The 27,427-nt window shown below is 44.8% G+C and overlaps 1 protein-coding gene across 1 annotated transcript in view; it reads right to left on the bottom strand.

Moving 5' to 3' along the window:
• Window positions 1-27,427, bottom strand: part of COL6A3 (collagen type VI alpha 3 chain) — an 86,053-nt gene that overhangs the window by 3,794 nt on the left and 54,832 nt on the right. Inside the window, exons 26-43 of the mRNA XM_082840874.1 lie at window positions 26,889-26,951; window positions 25,501-25,563; window positions 24,551-24,613; window positions 23,060-23,110; window positions 22,835-22,870; window positions 22,292-22,354; window positions 20,990-21,052; window positions 19,693-19,725; window positions 19,575-19,611; window positions 19,460-19,471; window positions 18,869-19,362; window positions 17,185-17,281; window positions 15,867-16,565; window positions 14,570-14,672; window positions 11,994-12,081; window positions 11,540-11,849; window positions 9,889-10,152; window positions 8,756-8,854 (exon numbers count right to left, since the gene is read on the bottom strand). Of these exons, the coding sequence (XP_082697000.1) occupies window positions 8,756-8,854; window positions 9,889-10,152; window positions 11,540-11,849; window positions 11,994-12,081; window positions 14,570-14,672; window positions 15,867-16,565; window positions 17,185-17,281; window positions 18,869-19,362; window positions 19,460-19,471; window positions 19,575-19,611; window positions 19,693-19,725; window positions 20,990-21,052; window positions 22,292-22,354; window positions 22,835-22,870; window positions 23,060-23,110; window positions 24,551-24,613; window positions 25,501-25,563; window positions 26,889-26,951 (2,638 nt within the window). The remainder of the gene's footprint in view (window positions 1-8,755; window positions 8,855-9,888; window positions 10,153-11,539; window positions 11,850-11,993; window positions 12,082-14,569; window positions 14,673-15,866; window positions 16,566-17,184; window positions 17,282-18,868; window positions 19,363-19,459; window positions 19,472-19,574; window positions 19,612-19,692; window positions 19,726-20,989; window positions 21,053-22,291; window positions 22,355-22,834; window positions 22,871-23,059; window positions 23,111-24,550; window positions 24,614-25,500; window positions 25,564-26,888; window positions 26,952-27,427) is intronic.

A 27,427-nucleotide genomic window follows, 5' to 3' on the forward strand; every position in this document is an offset into this window, starting at 1 on the left:
TACCAAACTACGGCTCTTGCATTCTACATCCTTTATTCCAGCAGGAGTCACTGCCAAGACCTTTAAGGTTTACTAATGGAATATGAGGATGCTACTACTCTGGACACGTAAATTCTTGGCGAACCAAGAGAAATATGTTAATGTGAGCCTCAACTTTATGCAAAGACAAGAGCCTGGGGTTCTCCATTTTTAAAGCATGAAAATGGGAGGTTTTCTGTTCTTAAGAAGAGAAAGTTTTAAACTCCCATCATTTGATCTCTGAGACCCATGCAGGCTGGACACCCAAGCTATGTCTGCTTATGCTAGAACAACAGTGTCAAAGTCTACAACATTAAAGTGTCCTATAGTCCAAAGAAGGATGGTTGGATCTCATTGAGTTTTTCCCCAGAACAAGTCTTTGGACATGAGAGCTATGTATGTTTCCCTCCAGAAAGAGTTTTCCCCTTGGGGCCCAGCCCTGGGGGAGCCTGGGGTCCTTGATCCAAGAGAAGTGTCTGGCTACACATTCATTGATTTTCTCCTCCTCATACTGAGAACCCAACCAGAGCCTAAGAGACCATGGGGAGTGAGAATTATCACCAACCTTTCCTGGTTCACTTTTGCCTAGAATAACAATGTAAATAAGCTTCATTTTATTTATTTTTTATTTTTTTATAAGTTTCAGTTTAGGGCTTCCCTGGTGGCACAGCGGTTAAGAACCTGCCTGCCAACTCAGGGGACACTGGTTCGAGTCCTGCTCCAGGAAGATCCCATATGCCGCGGAGCAACTAAGCCTGTGCGCCACAACTACTGAGCCTGCGCCCTAGAGCCTGCGAGCCACAACTACTGAAGCCCGTGTGCCTAGAGCCAGTGCTCCAAAACAACAGAAGCCACTGCAATGAGAAGCCCGCGCACCGCAACAAAGAGTAGCCCCCGCTCGCCGTAACTAGAGAAAGCCCGCACACAGCAACGAAGACCCAACGCAGCCAAAAGTAAATAAATAAATTTATAAAAAATAATAATAAGTTTCATTTTAAAAGAGAGACTTGAAAGGCTGCCTGATTCAGATCCCCATCTGGTGAAACTTCCTGGTGAAATAGTCAACGGTTACTGGGCTTCAGTGAGCTTCCAAACATGAGAAGAAACTGATACAAGTGTGGTGCCTGGAGAAACCCTGTCCAAGGAATCCCACGCTCACAGAAACCACAGGAGCCAATCTACATTCTGGAACAACAGCCATGGGGTGGAAGGCACCCAAGGAAACACAGCCTACTTTTGTAATAAAGAAGTGTGTGTGTGCACGTGTAATATTCATGGGAAAAACCAGGAAAGCTATGCACTGGATCATTAATGGTGGCCATAAATGGCCATCAGTGTTTGATTATGGGAATCATATTTTTCTTACATTCTTCTGTATGTCCTGAATTCTTCACAATGAATATCTATTATGTTATTACTAGAAAAAGTGTTTGAAACCAAAAACATGTTGAATTGGAAAATCTTGCCTTTTTTATCAGTTGAGATTTGTATAGTGTCTAAAAGCAGCATATTTTTTTTTAGTTCTGTGATTCTAAAATTATCATTATTTATTTCTTTAAACTTCTTTTTTTAATTGGGGTATAGTAGCTTTACAATGTTGTGTTAGGTTCTACCGTACAGCGAAGTGAAGTAGAGTTCCCTGTGCTATGTAGTAGGTTCTCATTGTTATCTATTTTACACATATTAGTTAGTGTATATATGTCAATCCCAATCTCCCAGTTCATCCCACCCCGCTTTCCCCCCTTGGTGTCCGTACGCTTATCCTCTATGTCTGTGTCTCTATTTCAAAGCAGCATTTTTAAAGGCATCAATTTGACATTTTCCAAACCAGCAAGTTATCAGTATTTAAGTTCTTCCTTAAGCAAAATCGTGGGAGCTGAGAGGAGGGGAAAGGGTTTAGGCTGCAGTTGTGAATATGTGTAAATATGTTCCTCGTTAGTTTAATGGTTTCAAAACAAGAAGAAGGTTTAATTGCCTTAGGATCAGACATTGTTGACATGATATAAAGTGCTTCCAAACCTCTGAAGCAGATACAACTGGCAGGAATGAATAAAACTTTCCTGTGTCTACATTTTGAGCGTGGATTGGCTCAAAAAGTACCAAGGAAACTTTTTTTGTACTTTTAACTTTATTTTAAATATAGCTGTAGTTGTATTTTAAATGTAGTTTCAGGTCTTGACCAATAGACTTTTATTTCATAAGACTTTTATAGCTCACAATAAAAAAATACCAAATGCCCTTGGAGACCCGTCATAACCCAAACATGGTAGCTGACTTAGCTACCTTCTCATGCAGCAGTAAACACACAGCCCTGAAGACGGCTACGTCTCTTCAAAGTAGAGAAAATATTTGTAGCCATTGAATGTACCTCAACTTGTGGGGTTAAGTTAGTTCTTTAAATTATTATCAACATAAAGTCATATATTTTCCCCATCACATCGTTTTATGGCAGCCAACGCTGTATATTCATGGTGGAACACAGCCAAGCAAATACTGGATTTCATCAAATCTAAGACATCTTCATTTTATAATGTACTATTGTTTTATAATCCACTAAGTAAGAGAAAATGCTGCCAATAAGCCATGACATGTCATCAACGTCAAGTCACATTTCAATTTCAGAGGCACTACAATGGGAAAAATTATACATCTTAGAACCAACAAAGTAAGTAAAACATTGCTGAACTCATTTCCTCCAGAGCTGTGTAACTGACCCAGGAATGCCTGATCAGACAAAATATGGTCATTTCTACAGATTGCTAATTTCTATGGTGAGTAGAAAAGAATGTTACACGTTATGTTAGCTATTTTTATTCTCTTCTGCATTGAAACATTTCTTCACACATGGGTGGGCCAATAATTTAGGATTCATTCTTTTCTGAGTTAAATTTTTTTTTTTTTTTTTTTTTTGCTGTTTAGAAACTTCAGAGTCTTAGCTTTACTAATCATATGCGTGTAAAATATTCATCCAAGTCTTCTTTGGCCAAAAATGAGAAGGAGAAAGAGAGAGATGGTAACAAAAACCTAAAATCAACATTAGCAACAACACAGCATCCTCAAAACTAGCAGCCACAAAACATACTGCAAAAATGCCAAGCACAGTCAATACTTTTTTAAGACTGTGATAAGCAGTGAAAGATCTGTTTAATTGCTACTAACTGCCATTTTCAGGCAGCAAATGTATCTCAGAAAAGTGGGTGTGCTGCCCTTACGTGCTGAGGAAAGCAAAGAGTGGGGTGGGATTTTTCTTTTTGCAGGGCTTGTTTTGTTGAGGAAAATACAAGAATCAACCATTTAAAATGGAATCATGTAGTATTGCAAAGTCTGGAATCCTGAATGGTTAGTAATGATGTTATTGGTTTGCTGTTGTAATCAACCTTCATCTCAAGCTGAGGCCTTCCTGCCACACCTCACACTCCATGTGACACAGGCCAGGCCTCAGATGGGGGACAGAGAATCCCCTCACTAGGCTATCCTCCCATTACATGCCTGTGTCAAATTTCTGGTAAAGAAGTACCTATTAAATGTGAATTTCAAAAGGGGCAAATATTAACATATGAAAACTCAAATATTAGTACTGCTCCATCTTCTCCCCCTTCATTGGATGCCATGGACCAAAGACCTTCTATTTCACAGGATTTTTGCCCACAAATTCCTGCATCATTCAAACACTGCTCACCATGTTTCCTAAACCCCAAGTGGTAAACTATGACAAAATTCAGTTCCTAAAGATAGAATCAAAACCCAGTAAATCTTTTATTCATAGAGGTAAGAAAGCAAAGAAGAGTGTCTAGGGAATTCCCTGGTGGTCCAGTGGTTAGGACTCGGTGCTTCCACTGCTGTGGGCCCAGGTTCGATCCCTGGCTGGGGAACTAAGATCCCGCAAGCCGCATGCCGAGGTCAAAAAACAAAAATAGTATCTAGCATTTAAAACTAAGAAAGGAACACATCTCTGTAAGCACAAACTGTGTTTGTGCTTACAGAGATGAACTGTAATGAACTGGTGCTGGAATTAAACTGCATTCACGTCCACATATAAAAGCTAGTTTTAAAACTTATTTTTGCCTGAATTGTCCAGAAAATACATCTTTGGAGAAATAATGCATATTGTGGCAATTGGTATTTAGATGTGAAATATACCTGAAACTACTGAGGAAAAATATAGTTCGTATATTTTTAAAGTTTCTTATAAACAATGATTTGTTGTTACTCCTTTTCTATCTGCAAAAATAGGAATATATTAAAATGTTTCACCCCCTGGAAAAAATTTCTAAGATGCCTTGATTATATGTGGGAGGGGTTGGTAGGGAGGAGGGAAAACAAGCTTCCATCTCCTAATCCTGTTTACCCATTTTCAATTTATACATTTTAAAGTAAATATCCAACTAATTTCATTGAAGAAGAGCATTCAAAATGGTGTGTGTGTGTGTGTACACCTACATATGTTCATTTAGCAGATGTTTATTAAGCGACTTCTCCAGGCAAAGTGCTGGGTTTTTTTTTTTTTCAAAGTGCTTGGTTTTTTTTTTTTTTCAAAAGCGCTGTTTTGTTACTTGCAGGCTAGAGATGAATTATGCAGAAACTTGTTCTTAAGAAGAGCAAGTAAGGGACTTCCCTGGTAGCCCAGTGGTTAAGAATCCACCTTCCATGGGCTTGATCCCTGGTCGGGGAACTAAGATCCCATGTGCCGCCATAATTACTGAGCCCACACACCTCAACTAGCGAGAAGCCCGCATGCCAAAACTAAGACCCGATGCAGCCAAAAATAAAAATAAATAAAATAAACAAAAATTTTTAAAAAAAGAAGAGCAAGTAATTTATATTTTCAGGCTGACTTGAATCACTAGGGGGGAAATACACACATGTGTGTGCACACACACACATGAAAGGAAGGGTGAAAGAACATTCAAGTCCTGGGTTTGAGGGCTCTGTACTGATCAGAAGGAAGGAGAAAGGTTTTGGACTCATCTGTATGTAACTACCACCCATCGCCTTGAAGGACACAAAAGCCCCGGTCTCAAAATCTCTTTTCTGTCTGTCACATGAAGAGAGGAGACCCAAGTGTTGAAGGTCTAGATTGAAAACACCTTCCTACGTCTGAATCTGTGACTCAGTCTTTAAAAACAAGACAGCCCAGCCAGATTCTTGCTTAAAGATTGTGTTGTTTATATTAACTCAACACTGTTTATATATTCTTATTCCCTCTGGACCATACATAAGAGAACCAAAAACATCCCCAAATCTCACTGTGTAATTTATTCCTAATCATTTTCTCTCAGTGAAGCACTGAATTTGCTAGAAGTTTTACTTTTCCCACACTCTGTGAGGGGTGAAGTTACCTGCAAGTGGCAAATAATATGCACAGATTTCAGGGACTTTGAAGTCAGAATGTCATCTGTCCTGACCCATATCTTTGGTGAAATCCTAGTAGGTCCATTGTGGCTTCTCTGAGCTCAAGCATCGTGTTGGGAGATGACTCAGGAAGGTAGCTGGGGTGCACTGGGGCCTGCAGGGAACCCTCAGTGCAGGGGACAAAGGCTTATCCATTGTCCCTTGATTATGAGCAGAAATCAAAGGAGTTGAGAAAACTCTAATTTAAAAAGATACATGCACCCATGTTCATAGCAGCACTATTTACAATAGCCAAGACATGGAAGCAACCTAAGTGTCCATCAACAGATGAATAGATAAGGAAGACATGGAACATATACATAATGGAATGCTACTCAGCCATAAAAAAAAATGAAATAATGCCATGTGCAGCAACATGGATGGACCTGGAGATTATCGTACTAAATGAAGTAAGTCAGAGAAATACAAATACCTTATGATATCACTTATATGTGGAATCTAAAATATGACACAAATGAACTTATTTACAAAACAGAAACAGACTCACTGACAGACATAGAAAACAAACCTACGGGTACCAAAGGGGAAAACGGGCAGGGGAGGGATAAATTAGGAGTTTGGGATTAGCAGATACAAACTACTATATACAAAATAGATAAACAGCAAAGTCCTTCTGTATAGCACAGGGAACTATATTCAATATTCTGTAATAACCCATAATGGAAAAGAAAATGAAAAAGAATATATATATATATATATATATATATATATATATATATATATATATATATATACACGTATAACTGAGCCACTTTGCTGTACACCAGAAACTAACACAACATTGTAAATTGACTATACTTCAATTAAAAAATAAGAAATCAAAGCGGTTGAGACTTGTTTTCTTCTCCATCCCAAACCACCATGCCACATCCATACTGGCATTTTTTTAGTTTGATTTAAAAATCATAGCATTAAAAGTTTTTATACAACTCTGAAGTTAAAACTTAATTACCCAATCTACCATGAATTCTTGAACTGTTCCCATAAATTTATGTCAAGAGGAGAGAATTTCTTGGTTTTCTGTCAATCTTTCCATTGGAAAGGCAAAAGGAGTCTGAAAAACACGTGGCTGTCTCTAACACAGACCAATTCCTAAACTTGTTTCTAAAAGTAAACTATTTTAAAACATTTTACAGCTCTATAAGTAGTTGGTTTTTTGACCCTTATCACACATCTGTGTATGTAATAGTTTCATAATTCCTGCATTGACTCATCATCTTCTTTCTAGTAACTCCTGATACCACATGTCAGTATGGGTTGTGGATGAATTAAAAGATAGATAGGTAGATAGATAAATGTAGATGTACAGATATAGATCAACCATGTATACATGGACACAGGGAAGGTCCATCAATGGAATAAAATACTATTCCAGCCACTATGGAGAACAGTATGGAGGTTCCTTAAAAAACTAAAAATAGAACTACCAGATGACCCAGCAATCCCACTACTGGGCATATACCCTGAGAAAACCATAATTGAAAAAGAGTCATGTACCACAACGTTCATTGCAGCTCTATTCACAATAGCCAGGACATGGAAGCAACCTAAGTGTCCATCATCAGATGAATGGATAAAGAAGATGTGGCACACATATACAATGGAATACTACTCAGCCATAAGAAGAAACGAAATTGAATTATTTGTAGTGAGGTGGATGGACCTAGAGTCTGTCATACAGAATGAAGTAAGTCAGAAAGAGAAAAACAAATATCGTATGCTAACACATATATATGGAATCTAAAAAAAAATTGTTCTGATGAGCCTAGGGGCTGGACAGGAATAAAGATGCAGATGTAGGAAATGGACTTGAGGACACAGGGAGGGGGAAGGGTAAGCTGGAACAAAGTGAGAGAGTGGCCTTGACACATACACACTACCAAATGTAAAATAGATAGCTAATTGGAAGCAGCAGCATAGCACAGGGAGATCAGCTTGGTGCTTTGTGACCAGCTAGAGGGGTGGGATAAGGAGGGTGGGAGGGAGACGCAAGAGGGAGGGGATATGGGGATATATGTATATGTATAGCTGATTCACTTTGTTACACAGCAGCAACTAACACAACAATGTAAAGCAATTATACTCCAATAAAGATGTTAAAGAAAAATACTATTCTGGTAATAGAGAAGATTCCCTCTAGAAACAACTAAAAGAATTGAGAGCGCTGTATTTCCAAGTGGCCCCAAAGAGATGGGTGTGTGGAGTCAAAAACCACCCAACTTCATGTAAACACTGATGAGATACGATGCAAACTCTACAAAAAGGATGAGGTGGAGAAACAAGGGTCATTTTAAAACTTAAACTGGAAAGAGTAAAATAGGGAATCCTTGCCAACAGCTCAAAAAATAATTTGTTGCTGCTTCTGACAATGCAGGGCATATCGAGAAAGCACAGCTGCTTTTAAATCTCGCACTGTGGGAAAGCAGGTGGGCACTCGATATATGGCTTTCGTCATAATCCGTTGCAGAAATTAACACCGTAAAGAGATATGCCTTCCTTCTCCTGACTGTGGCCAATATATCAAAAACTAATGAACTGTCCCTATAACTAGTGGAAACCCTTTGCTTTGGGGTCTGTAAACAATAAGATATCTAAATACCCTTGACTGTGGAATTAGTACCAATATCCTTTGCAGAATACTCTTAAGCAAAGCATATCGGCTATTTCAATAACCAGTTTCCCACAGATGAACAATCATAGCTCATGTTCCCCTGAAGAAGAGGTTACGGGTTCCCCAGCGTTCCACTGCCCAGGACAAAAGCAAGTCACAACTGTCACTTCCAGAAACACATCTAACTCATCATGGATTTCACATAAAATGTGCACATGCTTGGGGTCAGACACATCGAGAATGGCAGGCTAGACTGAGCCAGGGCGTGTGCTTAGGAAATTGGGACCAGAACATTGATCCCATGGGTCACTTCCAAACCCATTTATTTCATGGATTCCAGTCTGAATTGTCTTGTATTCTTCTAAGCAGTTTTTTATTAGATTAAATCACCAAGCGGATGAAATCTTATGCTTCGCTGCATCACACACCACAAATCAACTCGAGTCCCAAGATGAGGCACCAGGGAAATGACTAAGGGACACATGAGTTCCTGGCTACGGCTCCCAAAGCAGCACTCATTCAACTTTTTCTAAGATCCTGGGGACAGGCAACTTGGAATGTGCAGAATAAGCCCAGGAGGGGCCACACAGAGCCACTTTGAAACTTTCTCCATACAAGTCTCTCCTGGTCTGAGAATTAGAACCCCAGCAGATTAAACTGTTCAGAAGAACGTTTTCTTAGTGCTGCAGTGGACCTGATAGTTTCACAGCTCACCTGTTTTACTCCCAGCCAGCCGTTCTGCGCTCACCACTAGATTGATGGTTGAACTAGAAGCTGACCTCGCCGTTTGCGGAGATGGAGGCTGAATTTTCTCTATAAAAGAAAAAGATACACCACTAATAGGTAACTCAGAAAATGAAAGGCTTAGGAACCCTATGGGACTGAGGCAGGCTTGCCATTCTGGGTCATGTCTTATGTAAGGAGGGGCCACTGAAACGTAGAGACCCAAGAAGTCTCCACACACACTGCTTATGTCTGTTGTCTGCACGTTTGATTCATCTCAACGAGCAAACGGGGGAAATTTCTGAACCTGGAAGATATCCTCGCATTTTTCCACATAACATCTTCTGCTTCCTTCCAAGGAAGCAGAGCCCTGGGGTTGAAGGGTCTTTGGACTCAAATCTTCATGGGTTGTATGGTAACTGATGGGAATTGCCTTTCCTCAATCATAGTTCCTTGATATGAATAACTCTGGCCCAAGAGAAAAGAATGGGAGCCTCCCCTCCACGTCCCAGGAACAGCAGGGGGTCGAGAAGAGTCAGGGGTGGGGGTGAGGGTCCAGGAGAACTTGAGGAGGGGGCTGGGAAATCATGCAGGCCAGGACTCAGGGCAGCAAAGGAGCCACAGGGCCAACACAGCAGAGGGCAGAGCCTGAGCACGATGAGACCAGGGGAGGGAAGCGCTGGTGCCCTTTCAACTGTGCCTGTGGACATCCCGTGGCCCCTGGGATGAGACTCCCTAAGGAGCCATGACTCAGTGGTGTTTTCTGTTCACTGACCATGGAAACATGCTTCCGACACGGGACATGGTGGGCAGCCAAGACCCAGCCAGGTTCCATGGCCGTATTTCTTCCTCCCTGGGAAGGGGCTGCACTCAGGCCACACGGATCTGATTTCCTGCATCAAGTAGCCCAGGACCCCCAAGGCAGGACAACGGTTCACAAGGAACCCATTTTCCATTTCGTTAAGTTATCTAGTTGGGTGCAACCGAAACACACAGGATTTCGCTTTAACCTTGTTGCTGTTTCAGAAAAAAGTCAGTGAATAAGCACTGTTCCCTTTATGGCGCCGTTGGATATCCCACGCAGAGATAGGTACCAACCTTCCTTAAACCAACAGTGCACTTACTTGTACTGAAACTGCCTTGGTAGATGGCTCTGACCTGAGACCTTAGGTAACAGATCACCGTGACATGGTACGTCTGCCCAGGGAGCAGGCCCCCGATGACGTGGTCTGTGACCGTGAGGTTCTGCTTCAGAACCGGGGACTGATCGTGGGCCGAGGTGATGGTGAGGTTGTATAAATAAGGGCTGGGGGGCTCGGGCCTCTCCCAGTGGAGTTTGACGCTGTTCTCTGTGATTTCAGACGCGTGGACCTCTCGGGGTGCCTTAACTGCAAGATGGAGTGCTGAGAGCAGGAGACAGAAAATAAAACCCTAAATGACTGTAACACACAGGCCGGAGATGAACTCTAAAAGAGATATACCAGTACACGGTCGATCTGAAATTTAGGTGAGGCAGACAACCAGCTTCTCTTTCAAGCTCAGAGAAATACTGATCTTGTAACCCACCAGCATATGTGAAACGTGAAATTCACAGTAATCAAAAATCTCATTGTTCATCGGCCAGGTACACGATTACCTTTTATTTCCTGTTGAAAATCTCTCTTATTAAGGAAATACTTTGAAACTGTGTGGTTCGGGGTGCTTAATCTGAAGCGTTCAAGACAGAACGAGGCCCCTAATTTAAAATATATTAAATATACATCACGGAACTTTAGGGTATGACATGAAATTCTTTCAAGGAATCCCTGCTTCTCTCTCTTCATAAAATGAAGACAATCTCCATTTTCTCAGGAGCACATACATCCTGCCTTCACTTTTCCATACAGTTTGTGACTCTATAGGAACTTCTAGCATCTTCTTTGCGGGAAAAATAAAATAACACAGTCTGAGTCCCATTAAGCCCACCAACCCCCAACCCCCGTATCTAATCCAGCCTGGAATGCATTCTTCCCAGGGGCAGTACCAGCACGTAGTTTGGTCTGTGGGGACAGAACAATCGTCTGGGCTCTAACTTTTCAATTTGCTAAACGCAATGCCCCAATGTTGCCACAGCACGAGGCTTGGGCCTCTTCTCTATGGGTACATGCTTCCCAGCGGGGACAAGGCTTCTGCAATTACAAAGCTCCAACCAGACCTTCGGGAGTCATACTCTAAGGGAGGCGGGTCTGGCTCCAGAACTATAGCACAGAAGCATAAGCTTCACCACTTAAGAGCTGACAACAGGCTTTCTCTCTCTCTCTCTCTCTCACTCCCTCGACGGGGTCTAAAACCCTACGTCTACTTAGAACTCATCCCTTTAACTGAAGACAATTGCATTTCCAGGAGAGGTGGGTGGTGGCCGCCCACTGACACCCCTGAGAGAATGAGCCGCTCCCATGCTTGCCCCGATGGGGGTTTGGGGCTGGGGTGGGGAGTGGGAAAACGGGCAGCAGAGGCGGCGGAGGGGTGCGTATTTCACCTGCTCTTTGCTTGGAACTCACCAGCCTCACGGCGGGCGGGGGGCGGGGGGGGCGGGGAAGAGAAAGATTACTTTCTAATATAGATTAAAAAGGGATGTTTTGGTAATTCCATGCTCAAACCAGCACCTTTCAAAATACATCATCTAGGTGTCAGATTGCAGATCAAGGACCGTGTCTGGATTGCTTTGTAGACAGGCTTCAAGGGACAAGCCCTGGACACAGTAAATGAGACATCCCAGGTAGGTGGCTTTCTTACCCATGGGCTTACCAGTGGCTGGCCTGGTGGCGGCCAGTTTGGCTGCCTGGGGCCTGGGGGCCTCGGGCTTTGCGGCCATGGGTTTGGCAGCAGCAGGGGGTCTGGCAGGGGCCGGCTTTGCTGCTGTGGGCCTCGCGGCCAGTGCGGGTCTGACTGTGGCTGTCTTCGAAACCTCCGGCTTGGTGGCCTCAGGCTTGGTGGCCACGGGCTTGGCAACTTCGGGCTTGGTGGCCTCGGGCTTGGCGGCCACAAGCTTGGTGGTCACAGGCTTGGCGACCTCGGGCTTGGTGGCCACTGGCTTGGCCAAGGGCTTGGCGGCCTCGGGCTTGGCGGCCTCAGGTTTGGTGGCCGTGGACTTGACAGCCTCAGGCTTGGTGGCCATGGGTCTCCCAGTCACGGATCTCTCGGCCACAGGTCTCGTGGAAGCTGGCTTTGAGGCCGGCAGGTTTACCACTGTTATTGGTTTGGTGGTGGTGGTCACTGGCTTTGCTGTGGTCACTGGTTTAGATGTAGGACTTGAAGTAACATTATTCGGAACATTTCTGTTAAAACATATTAAATATTATTTCAACTCATACATCTTTTCTCCTGCTATCTAAAATAGACAAAGACATAACTCCATGCGCTATACAAAATTTGCTATCTCACCAAAATGCATGCAGTAGCTTTTACGTATTACATATAGCATTGCATATACTAAATTCCTTCCTTTTAGGATCTGTGCCACAGAAAGACATTGAACAGCATATAAAAAATAGAATTATTAAAAATGAAGCCTCTATTGTACTATAAATACACCTGAAATCTTATTTTCAATTTATAAAAGCTGGAAGAGAGCAAAGAAACAGAAATAAATATTGTCATAATAATAATCCTTTTTGTTCATAATAAATAGTAAAGATAAAATATTTAAATAATGCTCTAATTATAAAAATTGACCAACTGAAACGCATACACCAAAAACTAAGATCAGTTAATAGCTACGCTCGTTATAAGAAAGTAGCCGCTCAACAAGATGCTGTGTTAAATGAAGCTATCTACGAAATAGACAGATACAGAGAACACACTTGTGGTTGCCCCCGGCTGGGGGGGCTGGCTGGGGGAGGGATGGAGTGGGAGGTTGGGGGTTATCAGATGTAAGCTATCATATACAGGATGGATACATAACAAGGTCCTGCTGTATAGCACAGAGAACCATATTCAATAACCTGTGATAAACCATAATGGAAAAGAATATTAAAAAATGTATATATGTATAAGTGAATCACTTTACTGTACAGCAGAAATTAACACAACATTGTAAATTAACTATACTTCCATTAAAAAGTTTAAATTAAAAAAATAAGCAAGATGCTGTGTTGAGCTGGAAAATGATCAAATCGGCATACGCTTTCATTCCTAGGGCGTGTTGTATATTTTTGTTTGTATTAATTTTTGTGTATGTGGTTGTTTTTCTCACAATTTCTTGATTTACTATGAATCCCTAAAGAGAACAGCAATATAACCATCAGACATGCTAGCGCAGACCCAATTTTGTTCATTACTTGCCCTGAGATGAACATTCACTATTTTATAGAAATGTCATGCTATATGGCATAGGCAGTATACTTTCAAGTTGCTGTCATAAAACTTCAGATACTAGGTTGCTTTGTTCATTCTGTTTTCCTAAAGATAAAGTTGAGCCAACCTGATGGAATGTTCCAGGGAAATTATACAGATAATACAAGGCTAGAAAAACAGAACCTGTGAACCTAGATCAAGCAGAATGAGCATCACAGCACCAGAGAAGGGTCACCGCTGCCTTGGGAATGATTTTCAACTTACTAGGCTGAAATGTGAAGCGTTCCCTCTGAGGACAAAGACAAAAGCTGAAGGAGTTAAGGGGTATAGGGAGAAGCATGGGCAGTTGGAAGAGGTCACCCTGGGGCTCAGCTAAGCGTAAGGCAGGTAGTCACTTTACAAGGATAATTTGAATCTGCATCTCATCTGAATGCAACAGACAAAACCTCCCCTTCTCCCAAAGCATGATCCTCTGTGGCCTTCTCTTGAGGGACACAATTGCTGGTACAGTGCCTGACCTCACGTCCTGCCACCATGTCCCCCTTGCCCAGCCCTCTGTCACACAGCCACAGTGCCCTCCCCTCTACTCCTGGAGTTGGCACCAACGATGGCACTGGACATAAGGCCATGGAGCATATGCCGAGCAGCCAGCATCACCATGGGCACTGCAGCCCCACCCACCTCCCATCCATCTCATCGGTCTTCCTAGGAGACCATGCATGTCCCCTCCCTTGGCCAACACCATCACCTGTGTCGTTACAGCATTAATCATTTTGAGAGACAGCAAGTCCATTTTTTGCTTAATGTATCCAATCTTTCTGTATGAAATCATTGCACACCAGTTATAGTAGACTATTGGGACATATGGCCCCAGTGGCCCACTTTCTCTGTACCCACACCCTTTGCAATGTGATGTGGCAGGTTCCCCCAACAAGCCCAGCTCCCCATTCTTGAATCTAGCGAGGCCAGCTTTGGTCACGCTTTGGCCAATAGGACAGGGCACAGGTAACAGTGTACCAGCTCTAGCCTAGACCTCAGGAGGCCTTGCTTACCTCCACCTTCTCTCACGGAACCCTCCCAGTCTCCTTGTGCACAAACCCACGCTTGCCACATGAGACCACCCTAGACCACCAGTCCACAGCTGACCAGCAGCTGACCACAAACATGAAAATGAGCTCTGTAGAGGCCAGAAGAACTGCCCAGCTGAGCCCAAGCAAAACCCACCAGCCCACAGAATCTCAAACTACATAAACAGTTGTTATTGTAAGCCACTAAGTTTCAGGTAATTTGTTACACAGTAAAAGCTAATGGATACAACAGACTCTTCCCCTGAAATGCTCCACGTGACATTTGGGAAGTCACGTTTTCTGAATCTCAACATCCTCACCCCATAAAGTTAGGCGTTGGCTGAAGGACCTCTGCATTCCCTCTAGCGCTCTAATTTCTAAGACAGTTATTATAATCACTTACATTTGTTTGTAACCAAACTGCACAAGATTCTTTGCCGGTTGGTCCCCTTGGAACCAATCACACTGTTTCCTGATATCTGGGGACAGGTAAAAAGCATCTTTACCTAGAGAAAAAGAGAGAAGGAAATATTTAAGGGCATGTGAACCACATGCAAATTAAAATCAATCTGCTAAGGAGTTAAATGGATCACGTATAGGTAGTTCGTGAATATTTGCTGAATTAATTCATTCTTCCAGACAATCTAAGTCCAGTGATTTGAAACAGGAAGCATAATGGTGCTTGATCCATAAAACGTCTTAAGCCAGTATCTCCTATTTGGCAATATTTGGGTGATTAAGTTAAAGGTAACACTTCCTCAATGTGAGGGAAGACAGGAATAGAAGAAAAATCAAGTGCAGAATGTACCAAGTTCCAAGCTCTTGCACATCACATTATAATAGAATTACTCTGAACATTTTCTCAGTGCTGTTTAACAAAACTTCTGTTTTAATTTTCCGAAGACGGTAATAGTGGCTCCTGGGTGCACTTGCTGGCCTACGCTTGCTTCACATTTTTCCCCTAAAACTTTAGGGAGACAGGTCATACTTTATAAATCTCCCTCATTTGTTAGATGCTTTTCTGTGCCTGACTCCATCAAGGCAGTGATGAATGACACACCTCCTCCAGGATGTGCAGTCTACTGGGACCACATACCCATAAATGAATGACCAACGGGCCATGTGATAGATGCGGTAAGGACAACATCCTGATTAACAATGCCTGAGCCTTGGGAGTGGGGACCATTGCAGTGAGCAGGGGGTCTGGAGATAATTTTTGAAGATGAATGCGGGTTTGTTGCTGAAGTAAGGGTGGAGATCATTTAGCGGAGGGAGAGCCATATCGGGTAAAGGCTCAGAGGTATCCAAGTGTATGGTTGGGGGCTAAGCCCAGATCAATGCTTCTCCTTCTAGAAGCTTCCCTGATCCCCATCAGGGCACACTCAGTGTGACATAACAGCGTATCATGTCATGCCTAATGAATGTGCACTTGACCCCTTCACCCACCTAGACTATAAACTCCCAGGGACACAGTCCATGGCTGGGAGGGGTCTAGTCAAGTCTGGTTGAATAAACGAGTGAACAAGGGCAGGATTCCCGTCTGTGTCAACTGCCCACCCCAGCTCCTAACAGTGTGTCTGGGATGCGGTAGGTGCCAGTATATACTTGTTGAATGAATGGATGGGTCAACATGGGCACACTAGCTATCATTCCCATGCCTGCGGCCCCATCCCTGGGGGCCAAGTGTGCGCAGGACTTACTGCTGATGAAGGATGGCAACAGCCTCCCGAAGCGCATCAGAGGCTCTTCGTTGAGCTCAGTAGACTTGTCCATGAGTTTGAAGAAGACGTCGTTTGGTTCACTGGCGAAGCTGTACAGCTCCTTGACGTTCACCTTCCTACCAATGCCCAGGATCACGAAGAAGTAACCCTTGCATTTGGCCTGCAGGATGGCTCTCTGGGCCTCCTGCAACTGCTGGTTCTGCACCTCGCCCGTCAGCATCAGGACCACGAGCTTCAGGTCCCGTGGGTTGGGTGCACTTTCAAAGATGTTCTCAATGGTATAGTCGATGGCGCTGCCCAAAGCCCTGGTCCCCTGGAGCTGTGCCATCCTGCTGCCGAGGAAGGCCAGGAGCTTCTCCTTGGAGCCATAGTCAGTCAGGGAGAATTCCACCTTCACGGGTGGCATGCTGGCGTTGCCCACGGACTCATAGGGTGCCTGCTGCACGACCGCCACTCTGGCGAAGTGCTGGGAGGCCTTGGGGTCCGGGCTCATGTCCAGCTGTTGGACCAGGTACTGTATGTACTTCCTCATCTCATTGAACTGGAACGGAGTGGTGGACTCGGAGCTATCTAAGATGAAAGCCATGTCGATATCCACATCGCTGCCCGCTGCTCTCCGGTCCCTGAAGGAAGGCCTCCAGTTGCCAAATCCACAGGATGGGTCGATGTTGCAGATGTCTAGAAAGAAGCATGGCAGCCCGTTTATTCTGTGACTCTCCTGGCGAGATACTGCACATCAGTCTGCAGAGAGTCTGGGGTCATTAGAATTGTCACATAATGTAGAAACCTATGTATACCTTGCTGACAATATCATGGCCAGATTTCAGTTTTCATCACCTAGCACTTACTAGAGGAAACAAATCAAGCCGAAATCCTTGTTAACATACTATGGCATTGGCACAATGAAAGAAAAGGAAAGAAAAGAAAACTACCTTGCTTCCTTGCCACTCCTTGAAGAAATGTGTTCCAGAAACACATTACCAGATAATAAAACAAAACCAGATAATAAAATTCTGGACTCCAAGGTCAAAATATAAGCAGAGCCCACTTCCTCCTTTGTTACCTATGGAACTAATCATTCTCTTCACAAAGAGAGGCTCTGTTTGGGGGCAGTCGGCTTTAAGGATGGAAACTACTTACGCAGCATAGACACTGGTAAATACAAGACTATGTGAATCTTCATTTCACTTAAGCTCTTTGTACAGATGACGATTATTCACTCAAACGTCCCTCTGTAGATAGTGTGTTTTGCAATTGCAGCCGGACAGATTTTTTTTCTCTTAGAGAAGCACCTTACCCAAGCAAACGTGACAAGTCAGGACTTTCTCCAAGAAGTCCGTGAGGTCTCCACTAGCTGGTAGGACGAGGGCATGACCCACCGCTGTGTTATTGATCTGGTTTAAACAAAAGGAAATCCTTAGTAGGAGTACACAGGGTAAGTTACCATTTGAAAATATAGCCAAAGAATACACATCAATTAAATAAACACAATTATTTAATAAACACATCAATTAAATAATTATTTAATAAACACATCGGTTAAACAAACCCCCCAATAGATCAATATCTTCTCTTTCTTGGGAAGCGGGGTTTGGAAGGAAGGCACTGATTATGATAGGAAAACAGGTTTTCTCCCAATGAGATGAACCAGAGTTCAAATCCCACTCCTGCTGGACCTGAAGCACAATTATTTAACTTCTCTGGAATTCAGTTTCCTTAGCTGCAAAGTGGAGATAATGGTAAATTCCCACGAAGTTATTTGGAAGATTAAATTGGATAATGTATGTAAAGTACCTGGTATAGCCTCTACCAAAGAGCAGGCACCTAAATGTCATTGTTATCTAGCAATAATAATAGCGACTAACAAATATTCAGTCCATCCCTCTCCCATGGGCCCAGGTCTAGAAAGGGATTTAACAACAAAGCAAGTTATGAAATCACTTCCAGAAGACTCAGAATGTCCTGCCCATCACAGCCCCTGGCACATCATCATTAAATTGAATAAATGAATGAATATTTGACTTTTTGAACTTGCTGAAACGATGCTTTTTAGGAAACATGCGTGGTTCTGGATCACTCAGACCTCACAAGGGGAGATGTATACATGATCCCCTAATAGGAACGTAAGGCTGGTAGCCCAAGCTGGAGCCGAAAGCCCAATGCTATGTTCTCCAATTGGCCTGGAGTTCGGCAGAATAAACCCTAAGAGATGGCGCCAGTGACCCAACTGTCTCTTGCTGACGTGGCAGTGATAAAACCGTAGAACATCCAGTTTGGAAAGGAAGACGCTAGGGACCATCTCATCCACCAGCCTCTGTTACAGGTGAGAAATCTGAGACACAGAGAGCATAAGTGACAGGGCCATGTTACTTTCGGTGACTTAAAGCTAGAAGGTGGTTGGACTGGCACTAGAGCCAAGACCTCCTCACTCCTGGTCCCGCTGTGTCCCTTCCTACCCATCATCCACCCATCCTGGACTGCAAAGCCACAATCAGCACTGAGTAAATATTAATTGACTAATTAATCTTTATATATATATATATATTAGTAGTATAACAATTATACAAGTCATTTAAGCAAAGAATAAGGAAACACTTAGCTGCTTCATAGGCTGAAGCTAATGCTTCCTCGTCCTATGCTTAAATAACTTGTTTCATTGTTAGATGCCAGCCTGGCTGAGAAATACTTGAACAGGGATGCAGCTTGGGTGTTGGGCTGGCTGATGTCTGGAGAACCTCCCAAGGAGACTGTAGGCCTCCAGGGTCAGCCTGGGAGAGTCTCACCCAAGAAGCAAAGAGGGACCTAGTGGGAATAAGTCATGGGCATTTGGATGTCCATCTAGTGCCAGAGCCATCAGGACATTCTGGAAGTCTTGCAAGTGAGACCAGCCTCATCTAGAAGCTAAGGGGTGCAAACCCATCAGGGAGGGTACAGTTGCACCCAAGCACCTTCTCAGAGTCAGAGATGCCCAGAGCACAGACCTGCAGGGCGTTGACCAGCTGCCAGTCCTCCTGGCTTGTGAGGAACAATGGTGTGATCCCAGCATCCGAGAGCTTGAGCACGGCCTCCCTGAGCTGCAGGGACTCCCTCGTGGGTTTATTGCTGAAGAAAACCGCCACCTTCCTCATCAGGAATCCATTCCGCACCCGCTTAAACGTGTTTCTGGCCACGAAGGACATGGCAGTTTCCAGACTCTGCTGCTTGGACGTCAGAGCCACCTGAAGGTTCTTGATCTTGTCCTGGAGAACGGACTTCTTCTTGGAGTCGGCAAAGCGGATCTCCGTGGTGACCTCATTGTTGTAGGTGACCACGGCCACGCGGGCGCCCCGCGGGCAGTTGCTCTCGGCGATGGTCAGGTCATCCACGATATTCAGGACCACATCCCTCATCCGGCTGAATGCGTCCTGGGTGACTCCCTCAGAGGTGTCCAAGGCGAAGGCCAGCTCCGTCGGGAAGACAGGGCATTCCAGGGGCCCTGTGGGAAGGGGGAGGGTTTTCACAGACAAACTACTTCCTGGAAAAGGGATCTTCTGCTTTCCTTGGAAGGAAGTTCAATTACTGAAATGACTTACCGTAGCAGCAAGCTAGAAGAGAACAGAGAAGAGAGTGAAAGCCTGGTCCACCAGGTGCGAATTTCACACATAAGGATAAAAATGAGGCACAGACGGCAGAAAATCGTGTACTTACGACATTTATCTTTGATGCTCTGGACCAGGGCACATTGCTGGAAAAGGAAAGAAGATGTAAGAGAACAGACAGAGAAAGCTCACAGGGCAAGGGCTCGTGAGGCACACATGCAACTTACGTCCATCGAGTCACCTCTGCTGCCTTTGTAACCCTGCAAAACAAGGACGGGGGCTGAGACCTCGCAGACGCGAGGGCTGTGGAGCTTCCCACCAAGCAACAGCCCGGGGCCCACAGACGCATGACAGAGAGAACAAGGTGGGCCCTGACTGACCTTGATCATTTACAGGTTCTCCCTATAAATTTGATTTAACTGCTCGAAGAGCAAAGGAGAGACTTTGAGGACAGAAGTGTTTCCCCTGTAAGATAAATAGCTCCATGCCCTGGAATCCAGGATACTCATTGCAAATCAACGTAAGTCACACATTTGAACTTGAGTCTAAACGCTGCTTCTCCAGAGAGAAGAGCTGCCTTTCCCCTGCTGGCTTCCTACATCCTGTCAGAGGAGGGACACCCAGGAGTCACTTAGCTACCCTGAGGCTCTAGGTTTAAGCATCCCGGGATTCCACCCCAGGGATACATTCATGGCTGCCCTCGGCATCTCATCCCAATGTGTGGCCACCGAGGGTCAAGCTGTCACCTCATGGGCTAGCCAGCGTCTTTCCATCCGGTTGCCCCGCTCATCTGTCCCCCGCTGCAACTGGACTAACCATCTCCCGTTAAAGGCTCCTCTCCAGATTCAACACCTGACTCTACCATCTTCTCCTGGGTTCAACCAATCCAACCCTCTAACCTTTCTTTCTAAGGATGATTTTTCCACTTCCTGAGTTATCTTTTCCATTCTTCTGTGAACCTCATCAATTTCAATGTCAGGAGACAGTACAGGAAGAAATTCAAGCAAGGAAACAAAGACATTCATGATGAAGGATATGGAAGGGTTGGAGAAAGGTGCCCTCCTGGCTCTAGGTCACTAGTGGGGTTTCAACCACAAATCAGTAGCTCCCTTGGGGATTTTATAGACCAAAGGGAATCTTCCCCAAACCGAGGTCTATACTATACTCCTTCCACAAGATGCAATCAAAAGGTATTCAAATGTGTTCTCTTTAGTTTGTCCTCAGCACAAACCTCAAGCAAACCTACACCAGGAAATTGTAAAGGCAAATTACGATACACCCTAGATTATAGAGTTCCATGTGAAACTTGCTTTAAAATTTTCTTGGTACACTAAAGCTCAAAGGCTCTTTTCTCCACTGTGGTATCAGAAGGGAAGTGGTTAAAAAACAAACAAAGAAACCACAACAACAAAAATGCAGACAGCTCTTTTGTGAGGAAAAGAGATAGTGGAAAGTTTTCAAGGAGGACCATGTGTAAGGCGCCCAGCCCTCGGGCAGCTAGATTGGAAATGGGTAGGTACTCACAGCTGGTCCTGCGTAACCAGGGTCTCCCTTCTGTCCAGCTATCCCTGGAGGTCCTGAATTTCCCTAGAAGCGGAACAAACATTGCTCAATTGTGGCAGAAGATGGAGACTTCTCAGCTTCTGCAGTTGGAAGGGTGGTGGAGATGATCTTGTCTAATGTCCCCCATCACTACAAGGAATCTCTCACTTGAAGAGACCTTAAGTGTCTCCAAAATTCAGGTATAGGGACAAGTGGCCCTGACAAAACTGATGTGCATCTCCCACAACTCTATTCTCTGGCAGGTCAAGGTGAGATAGATGCTTGCCTGAGAACCTTTAATAAGACCACTATGGATGCATAAGAAAGCAGTAACTGACAATTAATTAGCTCACTTTTCGATGTAGATAACCAATCCAATGTTTTAAAACTCTACCGTGAGTAATAAATGATCTAGTTTGAATGTCCTCACTGAGAAAATTAACAGGATAATTACAATGAATTTCACTATATTTTAAGCTAAATATAACTGTTAGAAGCCTTTACCCGATTCTAGGCCACAAGTTGCTAATTCAAGACTCAGGGCAATCTTAAAAGGATGAGTAAACATCCATTACGGAGAATAATCCAGAATGAAAAGTAGCTTAAGAAAGAGGAGTCTGGGCTTCCCCTGGTGGCGCAGTGGTTGGGAGTCCGCCTGCCGATGCAGGGGACACAGGTTTGTGCCCCGGTCCGGGAGGATCCCACATGCCGCGGAGCGGCTGGGCCCATGAGCCATGGCCGCTGAGCCTGCGCGTCCAGAGCCTGTGCTCCGCAACGGGAGAGGCCTGCGTACCGCCAAAAATAAAAGAAAGAAAAAGAAAGAGGAGTCTTTTCATGGTGGGGAGGTGAGAGAATACATGGTCCCAGCCTGGCTCGCCCCTGAACTTGGAACCCTAGTAAGCACTTCGTGCAGCTCATGAAATCCTGTCTCCGCACTATCTGGCGGGCATGACCAAATATGTCTGCGCAGACTTCTGATGTCATTCATTGTGAGACTTGAGTCCCCCGGCACCATGCGTGGAGTGGACCATGGGCTAGTGACCTTTGAGACGTATGAGACGAGGGGGCCCTCCAGACCTCCCTCTAAAGGGAGCACGACCAAAGGAAGACAGCACAGACACAACCGCAGGGTGTCCTGAGTACATCCCATCTAAGGCTAGGATTCCTCTACTCCTACCCCATACTATCTCTGGCCAGGTTGCAAGTGAAGAAGGGTAACTTTCAAAGAAGCAATGGAGTCTTCAGTGCTCAGACCTGCTACCAGGAAGGTGCAGGCAAACTTACCCTTCGGCCTCTGATGCCTTTGGGTCCCAGGGCTCCGTCTGTCCCCGGCTCACCAGGGTTGCCCTGGGAAGAGAGCCAGGAAGCAGCACATTAAGCTCTAAGAGGCAGGTCTAGCTGAGGGCCCCTGGGGGTCTCTGGACCACACTTCCCAGAGTGGCCAAATGGCTAGTTTTGACGGATTTTCCACCAAGTTACCTGAGCAGCTGTGGCATTTGCAGACTCAGTCTAAACTTACTGAACTTGGACTTAGAAGTTACATTAATGATAACATCATACAGATTATACTAGCATCTTAAGGTTTATAAAGTATTTTATTGCAGTGCCACTTCATTTAATCCTCACGAGCACCATGACAAGGGCATATTGTCATCTCCATGTGACTGATGAGGGAGTGTCTTGGAGAGGGTGGGCCTTTCCCAAGGTCACTTGATTAGTAAGTGTCTGACTGAAGACTAGACCCAAGCTATGGTGACCTTCAGTCCATGGTCACATCAGACTCATCCTAAAACAATGATGCTGTTTACCCCCTAGGGGAATATTTACCTTTGGTCCTGGGTATCCGGGAAATCCTCTTTCTCCCTATAAAAAATAAATGACTCAATATTTGATCCCAACTTAAAATCATCTGACAAATTATTCTCAAGCAGAAAAAATATATCCATAGCATCGCCAAGAGAAAAAATTCGCTACATTACAATTCAATTTTGAGAGATAATTCTTTAAAAATACAGCATGTCAGAAGTTCAAGAATCCTCGGCAGACACATACTTTTTTGCCTCTGCGTCCTTCACTGCCAACTCCATCTCGTCCGTCATCTCCCTAAGAGTGGAAAGACAGCGTTACTGCAGGTGCCCCTGTCAGGCACACCATGACCTTCTTTTTCTAAAGCCCTGAGCAGTGGGTCTTTGTGTCCCTGGAATGTTCCCAGATCAAGGTACAGCTCAAGGAAGAGTTCCTAGTCTTATCCCACCCTCCAGTGCAAATAAGACCGTGTCTATACTAAAGAACTACTACAAGCTATTGGTAAAGATGCTGTTTGGACATAGAATCAAAGACGCATGGAACCAAGGAATCTTAGAGTTGATAGGACTCTTTGATCTATGCATATATGAGTCTTTGATTCTACTTCAAAGAAAGAACGCAAGACTCAGTCTCGCACCCTCCTGAGTCTTCTGTGCTCAGCCCTTACTCCCCTATCCCCGGTGCCCCTTTCCTTCCTTCCAGGTCATGCCTCTAGACTGCCTTCCTTCCCCAAACCCACTTCCCTGTACTCGGAGATCTGCCCCTATCACTCTCTTCTGGGGGGCTTTCCAAACTGGACACTGTTGATGATTTCAAAAGAATCAAAAGAATTTGCATGAACTATACATTAATATCTCTAAAACATGCACAGAACATGCTCCTTAGTTAATTTACAGTTTTAAACAGCTAAAGAGCTGTTGGCCCAAATTTATAGAACAGAATCAGGAAGAGATTTCATTCAATGGTTTGAGTAGATTTTAAAGTCTGGTTTTTTTTCCCCTCCGCTTCTGAGACAGTAATAGCCATGGATTTTTAAATTTCAGTTAACTGTAGGGAAATTACAAACACAAGAAAAGTATTTTCAAGCTTTGCGGTTGTGAATCAGATCAACCTGGTCCACTTAATGTAGTTTTTAGGTGTAATGACTCATTTTACAGAAAAATTCCCAATGTACTGGAGATTTCTTTTTCCCGGATAGAAACGTATGTTACAACGTTATTGCAAGACAGCAGTTAGGGTGTTTTTAAATAACTTTTTCAAATGAATTCTCAAAGTTAGAATGTCCATTGCTGGGATGTCTCATTCAAAACAAACCGTTTCAACCTGAATTGAGATCTTATCAAAGCCCATTCCACTTTAAACCAAGGACATTTATTTCTTTGCAGAAAAGCCCCATCTAGTTGAGCTCCAAAAGCATTTGCAAGACCTGAAATGAAGGTGGTTCAAGGGTCAGTAAACCACCACATTCACTTCTCAGAAAGAAATCAAGAAAAAATGTCTCTATTCACTCCTCCTCCAGTGAAATAAAAATTAGTTTGAAACTTATCAGCAGCAGGTTTCACTATTTTCAATCACATCCCCAGTAATACAAGAAGCAGCTATCAAGCTGTCTCTTTGTGGAACCAACCCAAGTTGCAGTGACAAAGCCCAGCCCAGCACAAGGCCACATCCCCCTGCTTCCTGAGCACCTCAGCGGAGTCAGCGGCAGCCTGGGCCCCGTGCACGTGTTGATCTTACCGTCTCCCCACGAGGACCCCGGTTCCCGATGCTTCCTTTGGGTCCTGGATCTCCGGGCTCGCCCTAGACATAAGAAACAGGGCTGAGACACCTGTGGGTCTGGGACGATTTAAAATGTGATTCCAAGCCCTGCACTTGTTCTGGGTGACATCATCGGTAGGGTGGCCACAAGCTGCTAACTTCACCTTTTAGATTTTGATGTTAATGATTTTTTAAACTGCAACGTCCACGTGTGGACTCCTGGAAGAGAATCCAGGAAGGCTTGTGTTTGTTCTTTTCATCATCATGGCACGGGACGTGCCAACAGGGAGGAGAGAGAGAGACGGGATAGAGGATGGCGTGGAGTCAGCAGTGAAAGCCAGTGGCCGCACGAGGGGCGGAGAGGCAAGGCTGGAGTCACATGAACACACTGCTTTCCCCAAGAAAATGCTGCCTCTCAGACTGGTTATGCTGAATAGTCGTTCTCAAGGCTCACAGAAAGGCAGCCTGCATATAGCAAGCTGCTGTTATCCAAAGCAGCCGGGCTCTGGGACCCTTGGATTAGCTGCACGTGGCCAGCGGGGCTGCTGTGCACAGCGTCAATATCTGGAGAATATTCAGTGCAATACGGAAGTGGTCCTAGTGCCGCTGGTGTGCTCCAAGGGCCCTGGGGATGCTGAGCTGTCCTCACAAGCCTGTGCTCGAAAAGATAGGGCAGTTCAGCAGCGGCTGGCAGTTCTGGTTATGAGAACGCAGGTCGACCCACTGCACACAGCCCATGGGTGCCCTCAAGGAAGGGACAGTGATCCCACTGGCGCAGCCACTGTCAACAGGGGAGGCCTGGTGGAAAAGACCAGAGGGGAGGAGAAGGGATATGCAAGCCAAGCAGCTGGACAGACTGACAAACGAGGGAGCGGTGACATGGTGTCTGGCCAGGCCCAGGCCTGGGGAAACACGAGCTCCAGACAAACCTTTCTTCCCAGGGGCCCGGTTCTGCCACGTTCTCCAGGAACACCTGAGGTCCCCCCGCTTCCCTGGAGCATGAGGAGAGGAGAGAGTCAGTGAAACATTCACCCTCCGAGCCAAAGCAGCGGAAGCCCGCCTCCCACAAGCCCCACCCCACCCCCTGCTGCTCCTGTGTGGAGGTCAGATCCTGCAGCTCTCTGCCACTCTCAGCCCTGGAGACCCCAGTGCAAACGTGCATGGAGATGGCTTGTGCAAACCTAAAATATGAGTGTGACCAGTTTTCACAGGTGTGCACATGTCTCAGTAATTAACGTTCACCTCCTAAGTTACCGACTAGGGGACAAACACCCGGATTTATACGGCTTTACCTCCTCTCCCTTTCCACACCTCCACAACGAGCACCTGACTTTACAGGTTTGGAAACCTATACACACTTTCTCATCGAGTAAGTGAATAAGTCAACAAAGGAACATAGGTCTTCAAAAGCAGTGCAGCCTGCAGAGCCCAGAAATGACCCTGACAGATGCGGCAGATCCAGGTGGTGGCAGCTGTTTGTACTGTTAACTATTTGAAGAGCTTCAACTCACCCGTGCACCATCTTAAAGTCTTGACTAATCAGAGCTTAAATAAATATTTAAAACAAAATAGGTATTTATCAGATTTCAAACTTGGGAAGGACTTTCCAAGCAAATAGGGGCTCTCACAAAGTTCCTACTTCCCCTGTAAAACATTCTTGCGTGTCTATGTCACCCCAGGCCAGTTCATTGCCAGTTTATTAGTCATTTACTAATTTCTGTAACAAATTATAAGATGGCTCCCTGTTCCTAGTAGACCCAAGGGACACCAGAGTATGGGCACCCGGTCCTAGCTCAGCTACACCATGTTTCTGCTCATCATGGATAACAGCCAAGATAGATGTTGATGTTTGCATTGACAGCAAGTTTAAGGGACATCTTCCATGTCGAACTTGAGGATGGGGAGCTCCTTACACAAATACCAAATTGCAGGGGCAATTTCCAGGGGCCAAATATGAAATAACACAGAGTAATCTGAGAATTTTGGTCGATTCATCTGATTTTCTGCAGATCCACCCTAAGACTTCTGCAAGGAGGCCCCTCCTTCCTTTGCTCACCTCCCAGGTGGCCTATGTTTGGAAGGGGCAGCACTGGGACTTAGCCCCTGGAGCATCAAGAAAAACGCCCTCTAACTTCCTCAGGGTGAACGAGCTAGTTGTTCCGAGGACTGAGGTTGGCCCCAGGTCTGTGCTGCCAAAGAGTGGGGCTGAGGGGTCTGTCTCCTGTTCCTCCCTTCACGAAACATGGAACTGTCACCCTGCTGGGGCAACATGCTACCCGTTTAGCTAAAGAGAGGGGTGGGATCAAGACAGACTTACCCGAGGTCCGAGAATGCCTTGTTCACCGATCAGGCCTGGAGGACCGATGGGACCAGGAGGACCCTGAAAAAGTAAAATGCCAACGGAAGTGCCGTGTGGAGGTGGCACACCGTGACTGCTATAGTGTCTACACAACGGAATATCATTCCACCATGGAAAGGAACCAAACACTGACACCGGCTACAGCATAGATAAACCTCAAAAACCTGGTGCTGAGCGAGAAAGCCAGACACAAAACCTATTACATGATTCCATTCATATGAAAGGCCCAGACTATGCAAATCCACAAAGACTGAAAGGAAGTTAGTTGGTTCTCAGGAGCTGGGGGAGGGGCATGACTGCCTAATGGGTGCAGGGTCTCCTTTGGGGGACGATGAAAATGTTTCGAAACTAGGTAGAGATGATAGTCTTGCAACATTGGGGATGTGCTAAACGCCACCTTAAAAGATGAATTTTGTGCTCAATTTTGTAAAAGCAATGGTCACCTCAATTTTTTAAAAACGGTAGGGCATCTGGGAACATGTCACAAGGCACGCAAC

This window comes from Leucopleurus acutus (genome assembly GCF_964270905.1).
Source record: "Leucopleurus acutus genome assembly, chromosome: 6".
Taxonomy (NCBI): domain Eukaryota; kingdom Metazoa; phylum Chordata; class Mammalia; order Artiodactyla; family Delphinidae; genus Leucopleurus; species Leucopleurus acutus.